Raw genomic sequence first — 7,435 nt, forward strand, 5'->3', positions numbered from 1 at the left:
ACAGTTCTGTCCTTTCACCCCTTCACGGATCTACAACAACAAGTCGAGTTGCCCCAGATTCAACCTTCTTGAAGTTCTGGCTGGTGGGGAGATCGTTGACCAGCCGATTGTTCACGCCTGGTTCATTCGTGCTCGTTGTCTTTAAGGTCACCCGGTGTGAACGATGATCTTTGGATGACCTTTTGGTGAAATCGACACAAACAGTCAAACTGAAGTCAAATAAACACTCGAGGAGACGTGTTAATCTCAAACGTCTGAATCAACCACGCCAAACGTCCTCACACCTTTCCTGTGGATCTGAGTCAGCATCAAGTACTTGAGACTGGGTGTAGCCTCGGTGTGTTTGTGCTGAGCGGGGCTGTTTGTTAAAACCCTCTTGGCTCTCTCTCTCCTCGTGCCCTCACATCACGGCGTTGGCTGGCAGCCGTGGCGTCCGTCCGGGCAGGGCGGTCTGTGCCAACACAGCTGCCTATTGAGAGGCAGCGTTACGGACACAATGTGAGCGACAGACTTGCTGTATCAACAGCTAACCCCCGTTTTTTTCTGCTGTTGTGGCCAGAAATAAACCATAAATACCCCCCCGCCCCTGTCCCTGCCCTCTGATGGCTCAAACCCACTAAACAGCAAGTTGCACCGAAAAAGAGGGACGCTACAATCAATCCTAGCAGGCATACGCAGGTAAAAAAGCTCTCTGTGGACTCATAGACATCAAAAGCAATGGAGTTAGAGGGAGCTGCATCGCGTAAAGAACCAGGTTTGGAGGATTTTAATGAGTGCTGCTTTAGTCCACAATCTTCTTGTTCAAGGGTGAGTTAGAAACTTCAGGTTTCTGATGGCGGCTGCTGCTTTGCTTGTTTGTGTGTTTTGCTGCCCAAAGAGGTGGAGAAGCTGTGGATCGGGGTGATGTCGGAGCAGCAGAGTGTCCCGGAGCAGCTGGCTGCTGGGAAGAGCCAGGGAGGAGGAGCTGGAGCCACGTACAAGGTAACTGGAAGGACTGAGGTCGACAATCCAGCTTCAGTCTTGGTGCTGCTAAACCCTGAACCTCCACCTTTACCTTTGCAATCCAGGTGCTGCTGTTTGAGTTCGAGAACTTCCAGGGCTGCAAGACAGAGTTCTCTGCAGAGTGTAAAGATGTGATGGAGAAGGGTTTGGAGAAGGTCGGATCTGTGATCGTGGAGTCCGGACCGTGAGTGATTCGCTCTGCTCTGAGACTTTAAAGGAAAGAAAAAGGTTTGCAGGATTGTTTGACTGTCGTCTTGTTTCCTCTCAGCTGGGTGGGTTACGAGCGTCACGGCTTCACAGGCGAGCAGTTTGTTCTGGAGAAGGGCGAGTATCCACGCTGGGACACCTGGACCAACAGTCAGAACAGCTACTCCCTCTTGTCTCTAAGGCCTCTCAAAGTGGTGAGTGACTGGATCATTTGTCCTCATTCAGACTGTGTTTTGAAGGACTCAGGCGTCCATGTGTCTGTTTGTCCTCTGTAGGATGGCGCTGAACACAAGCTCCAGCTGTACGAGAGCCCTGCATTCGCTGGTAGAAAGATGGAGATCATCGACGATGACGTTCCCAGTTTGTGGGGTCACGGTTTTCAGGATCGTGTAGCCAGCGTCAGGGCTCTCAGTGGAACGTAAGGCCACCTTTCACCCTCTTTCTTTTGATGTTTTCCCGTCTGTCTGCCTGTTTTTCTGAAGTTGTTGTGTTGCCTCCTCTCCAGATGGGTCGGCTACATGTACCCGGGCTACAGAGGGCGCCAGTTCATCTTTGAACGAGGAGATTTCAAGCACTGGAACGACTGGGAGGCCCCGGCGCCTCAGATCCAGTCTGTCCGACGTGTGCGGGACATGCAGTGGCACAAGAAGGGCTGTTTCATCGTTATCGACCCGGATACGGCTCCGGCTCCGGCTCCAGCTCCAGCTCCGGCACCCCAACCTGACCCGGCACCTCAAGCCCCGCCTGCCACAGCTGGAGCCAGCTGAGCAGGATCCTCACACGCCGCCGCCCCCTCTGCCTCAACCTCACCTCGCTTGTTTCAGTGAGGATGACATGTTTGTTTCAGTGGCGAATAAAAGTTGTTTGACCCGGAGTCTGTTGGTGATGTTCTGTGAATACTGAAGCCAGCTTCAGGAACACGTGATCTGCTTTGTACTGTATGCACGCACTGCGTTCACACCCATCCTCAACTGTGATCTTCCAAACAAACATCAGGAGCTGAACTCATGAAAAGTGTCTCAGTCGTGAGTTCAAATCACTTCCATGTGCAGCCGTGATCACGTGTTCTGACATCACACCGCACACATCCAGATGTTGACGTAATATTTAAAACACGTAAACGAGTCCTGCAGCGTTTCCTCACATCTGTAATGAACAAACACTCGGCCAGCTGTGATCACTTCCCTGCACTTAAATCTGAGCTTCAACACATCTTTAAATTCTTCCATGCAAACAAGCTTCATGTTCTTCATGAGCCTCAGGTGTCAGATCAGGTTCAGACCAGCTGTGCAGTGTTAGGAGGTGAACCAGGCGCATCATCACAGCACTGAGGTGCCTTTGAGCAACACATTAAGATGTTTACTGCAGATCTCCCACATACCGTCTGTTCTTTATTTGGATCTCTTAAAGCAGTTGTGCAACAAGTGAGACAAGAAACAATGACAACAACAACAACACAGCAACCTGTGAAAGAAACAAAAAGTCAGCAACATGCAACAACTTCAAGTTTTTACAGTTTGCATGAACTGAATCTGTAGATCAGTGAAATCAAAGTAAAACATCACACGACGTTTGGAGTCACTGCACGACAACAACGCTGCTGCAGATGTTTCCTGAATTATTACAAACACCTTCAATAAAGTCACATACTGATGTGTGTCTAATGTCCGAGCTCCTCGTGTGTCACATAGATGGACACAGCGGCCCGGTACCACATCCACAGTTCTGCAGACACTGGTCCAACTCTCCAGCTTTCTGGTTTTCCAGCAGGAGACTCTTTGATCAATAATAAAACTGAGGCCATGTTTAAACATGCACACACACACACATACAAATGATGCTTCATCCAGTGAATACAGCGCTGATTGAGTTTGATGGAGATGTTCCAGTTTTCACCTGGACAACATTAACATGGGCAGAATGATCACAGCTGGACAGTGAATTGAACAAAGACAGCAAAGCACAACAAATGTTCATGATGGAGAAGATGCAGCTGTATGAGTCAGACTCAGAGGTCTCTCTGCTCGAGGCTCTTTCATCCAGAGCAGGTTGATTGGATGATGGATGCAGGTGAACCAGAAAACACCAGGAAGGAAGGAGGGAAGGAAGTCTGAACCACATGGCGTATTTCAGCCCCTCGTGATGATGTGATCTAAAAATCATCAACACGAAACTTTTAACTTTGTCACACAGAGATGGACGTAAACATACGACACAATAAATAATTCTGTCACTTTATAAACACAAAAACTGTAAAAAAAGGACGTCATCTCCATGCCGTCACACAGGTTTCTGTCCTGCCTCTGATTTAAAGTCGTGGATCATCGACGGACCTGAGGCGGCTGAATGAAGCCTGGTTACCTGTAACCACACCCACCTGTCAATCAAAGCGTCCACGCTCTTAATCCTGCATAACTTTAAGCCTTAATATAATGTGAACAGGTGAGTTGTATATAAATTCACCCTCAGTACAGTTGTCATGAACGGGGAAATTAGCTACAGAGACCAAAACTGTTTTTTGTACCAGGCTGTAAACATGTTTATTTCTGCTGTGAAGTTGGACATTTGGACATGGGGACTTATGGAGACTGACTCACTTCTGGAGCCAGCCTCAGGTGGACGTTAGAGGAACTGCAGGTTGTGTCACTCATGGCAGATGTTACTGCCTAAACTCCACCTTTAAAACAATAAATAATCAATGATAATGATGATTTAAAGACGTCTTCTTTGTCTTTATCCGACATGAAACCTTGACGTAGTTTTCTGGAGATGAAATATGAAACATCGTGTGAGCATCCAGCTGCGTTTGGACTTTTTGGTCTCTTCCAATCCGCCTCTCATTGTAGGTGTCGGACTCTTGGCACTGTTTGTGCTGAATCGTGTGGATATCGAACAATGACTGGCTGCACAAAACTGACAACTAATGAAATAACTTTGACACCCCGGAGTGGGGGGCGGTGCTGGTGGAGGGGGTGTGGATCCACGGTGACCCCCTCATCTGCAGCCTGCTGGGCCTATGGCAGGCTGGTGTGCAGGCCGGTTTGGACGCTGCGGGTGCTGTTGGCAGAGTTTCCACCCCGGGGCGCCCCGTATATATTGAGCTCGTGGTGCCATCACAAACACACTGGCACACTCTGGTAAGAGCTCCACGTCCATGTTGCTCTGCTGCAAGTCTGAGCTCATATTCTAGATATCAAACATCTAGTTTCTCTTTTCAGTCTCGACCTTGCCGATCCGATCACTATGGCCACAGAACACCAGAAACCTGCGACCCAGCAGCAGCAGGCGGGCGTCAGTTCGTTCGCGGTGAGAGCAAACACACGTTTACACTCCTGCACTCTTTATTTGCATCACTCTCAACTCTTCTTCTTCTTCTTCCCCCGTCAGCTGGTGATCTACGAGCAGGAAAACTTCCAGGGCCGCTGCCACGAGCTGACCGGTCCCTCTAACAACCTCCAGGAAGCAGGCGTGGAGAAAGTGGGCTCGATACTGGTGCTGTGTGGACCGTGAGTGTCGCGTGCACGGCTAACAGACGAACACCAACAACAACAACACACAGCAGCAGCAGCAGCTGATATCACTGCCTAGTCCAGCAGCAGTCAGCCCAGCTCGGCGTCTGTCTTTCAGCCTTTTATTTCACCAAGCTCTCACCAACCACTAAAAGTCAGTCCCACATTTACTCTTGTTCCTCCGTCAGCGTCCTCTTCACTCTCTTCTCCTCTGCCATCATGTCCATAGAGGCTGCTGGTTACCTCCTCTTCTTCTTCCTGGTCGTCCATAACGCCTGTTCAGTTAGTCAGCTTGGCGGTGAGCTCAGAGCGACGGGTACCCGTCGCTCTGACTCACCGCCAAGCTGACAACTGAGCTAACAGCAGCTACAGCTGTCAGCACTTACTTCACTGTCCATCATAAAGTCAGTCCCACATTTACTCTTGTCCGGCGGCTTCTTGCGCGCTCACTCTCTCCTTTTCTCTTCTTAGCTTCCTCCGTCAGCGTCCTCTTCACTCTCTTCTCCTCTGCCATCATGTCCGTAGAAGCTGCTGAGACAGCAAATAGCTAACTAGCTAACGTATCAAAACCCGTTCTTGGGCGGATAACATCAGCTGATTGATCCGGACTCCTGGATAACTTATTTATAGTCTACCAAATGAGTTCAGCAGCTAACGTGATCCATGATGCTAACTCTTGTATTGCCCGGCTCCTGTTCTGGCACGACACCGGACCTGTAAACCTCCTCTTCTTCTTCCCGTGGTCTAAACAAAAAGCTAGCTAACAAATCAAACGTATAAGGTCAGCTTTTTATCCAGATTCCCGCTAGCAAAACGCTATTTATAGCTTAGCGAACGAGTTCAGCAGCTAACGTGATCCATGATGCTAACTTTTGTATTGCCTGGCTCCTGTTCTGGCACGACACCGGACCTGTAAACCTCCTCTTCTTCTTCCCGGTGGTCTAAAAAAAAGAAAGCTAACATATCAAAATCCTGTCGTGGGTGTGTGACGTCAGCTGATTCATCCAGATTCTCGCTAGCAAACCGAACGAGTTCAGCAGCTAACGTGATCCATGATGCTAACTCTTGTATTGCCCGGCTCCTGTTCTGGCACGACACCGGACCTGTAAACCTCCTCTTCTTCTTCCCGGTGGTCTAAAACGCCTGCGGTACAAACACCGACGCTCCCGCGGTGCTCTGAGCTCGCAGCCCGGCTAACATACTGAGCTAACGTGAGCTAACAGCAGCTAACGAACTGAGCTAACGTGAGCTAACAGCTCTTCGTCCTCTGCCTCCTCAGATGGGTGGGATACGAGCAGCTCAACTGTAAGGGGGAGCAGTTTGTGTTTGAGAAGGGGGAGTATCCTCGCTGGGACTCCTGGACCAACAGCCGGCGCAGCGACTCCATCGCCGCGTTCCGCCCGATTAAAGTGGTACGCGATCAGACTTTTTAAATAACGGACGCACACCTGCGTCAGCCGCTCAGGTGATGACGCTCCGCCCCTCTTTCAGGACAGCCAGGAGCACAAGATCGTCCTCTACGAGAAGCCCGGCTTCGCGGGGAAGAAGATAGAGATCATAGACGATGACGTGCCCAGCTTCCACGCACACGGCTACCAGGAGAAGGTCTCGTCTGTGCGGGTTCAGAGCGGCACGTGAGTCCCTGCAGGTGTGACTCTCCGTCCTCTCACCTGTAACTGCCTCTCACCTGTTCTGTTCTGTTCTGTTCCAGCTGGGTCGGCTATCAGTATCCGGGCTACAGAGGCTACCAGTACCTGTTTGAGAAGGGCGAGTACAAGGACAGCGCCGAGTTCGGAGCCCAGATCCCTCAGATCCAGTCGGTCCGGCGCATCAGAGACATGCAGTGGCACCAGAGAGGAGCTTTCCAACCCGCCAGCTAAACATCAGGCACCAAGACTCAGCAGCGACGTTTAAAGAACACGAATAAATCCAAACTGCTGAAACTGTTTGTGTTTGTTTACTGTACACGGCCACAACGTTAGAACTTTATTCAAACTGGATCACAAAGCAGCTAACCGCTAACTTACTGATGCTAACTGGATCTGTTAGCATGCTAACAGAACCGGACTGGACCCGACCGTTAAAGCTAACACAGCTAACACCGAGGATCCAGTTGATTTGGAGCTAGTGCTAATGTAGCTTACTGCTAGCTTAGTTAGCTTGGATGTGAAGCTAACTTTAGCTTGTTATGAACTTAATACATTAGTTTTTTCCTCCACAGCTAATATTAGCTAGCATTACTTGATATAAAGATTGATAAGTAGCAGTAGAAGTGAAGCTAATATAGCAAAAGCTAATACAGCTAACACTGACAGCTAACACTGTGCTAATGTAGCTAACTGCTACCTTAGTTAGCTTGGATGTAAAGCTAACTTTAGCTTGTTATGAACTTAATTACATTATTTTTTGTCTCCACAGCTACAGACTGCTAATATTAGCTGGCAGCTAACAGTGACACCTAACACTGTGCTAAAGTAGCTAACTGCTAACATAAGTTAATGTTATGGGACTTGTTTGTATTGGGGGAAAGGCTAACATAGCTAACTGATAGCATGAGCTAATGATGTAGATTTTGCTAGTTTTAAGCTAAAGCTAATGTAGCTAACTTAATTGCTAGCTTAGTTAGCTTGGATGTGAAGCTAACTTTAGCTGCTATGAACTTAGTTTTTTCCTCCACAGCTAATATTAGCTTAGCATTACTCGATATAAAGATTGAT

The 7,435-nt window shown here is 48.9% G+C and overlaps 2 protein-coding genes across 3 annotated transcripts; both read left to right on the forward strand.

The window, feature by feature from the left end:
• Positions 1 to 583: 583 nt before the first annotated feature.
• On the forward strand, positions 584 to 2,083 carry LOC104936131 (beta-crystallin B3). Of its 2 annotated transcripts, none has more exons than XM_010752109.3 (6): positions 584 to 678; positions 878 to 981; positions 1,068 to 1,186; positions 1,271 to 1,403; positions 1,485 to 1,627; positions 1,715 to 2,083. In XM_010752109.3, exons 2-6 carry the CDS (start codon positions 904 to 906, stop codon positions 1,974 to 1,976), a joined length of 735 nt encoding a protein of 244 aa, XP_010750411.2. In that variant the 5' UTR covers positions 584 to 678; positions 878 to 903; the 3' UTR covers positions 1,977 to 2,083. The 2 variants fall into 2 exon arrangements, with proteins under 2 accessions (XP_010750411.2, XP_010750410.2); XM_010752108.3 differs by having other exon boundaries at positions 590 to 754.
• Positions 2,084 to 4,240: 2,157 nt separating this feature from the next.
• crybb2 (crystallin, beta B2) lies at positions 4,241 to 6,661 on the forward strand. The gene is made up of 6 exons (XM_010752106.3): positions 4,241 to 4,346; positions 4,428 to 4,515; positions 4,597 to 4,715; positions 5,998 to 6,130; positions 6,210 to 6,352; positions 6,430 to 6,661. The coding sequence occupies exons 2-6, from the start codon at positions 4,453 to 4,455 to the stop codon at positions 6,596 to 6,598; spliced, it is 627 nt and encodes a 208-aa protein (XP_010750408.2). The 5' UTR covers positions 4,241 to 4,346; positions 4,428 to 4,452; the 3' UTR covers positions 6,599 to 6,661.
• The last annotated feature ends 774 nt before the right edge of the window (positions 6,662 to 7,435 follow it).

This window comes from Larimichthys crocea, chromosome III, assembly GCF_000972845.2.
Source record: "Larimichthys crocea isolate SSNF chromosome III, L_crocea_2.0, whole genome shotgun sequence".
NCBI classification, from domain to species: domain Eukaryota; kingdom Metazoa; phylum Chordata; class Actinopteri; family Sciaenidae; genus Larimichthys; species Larimichthys crocea.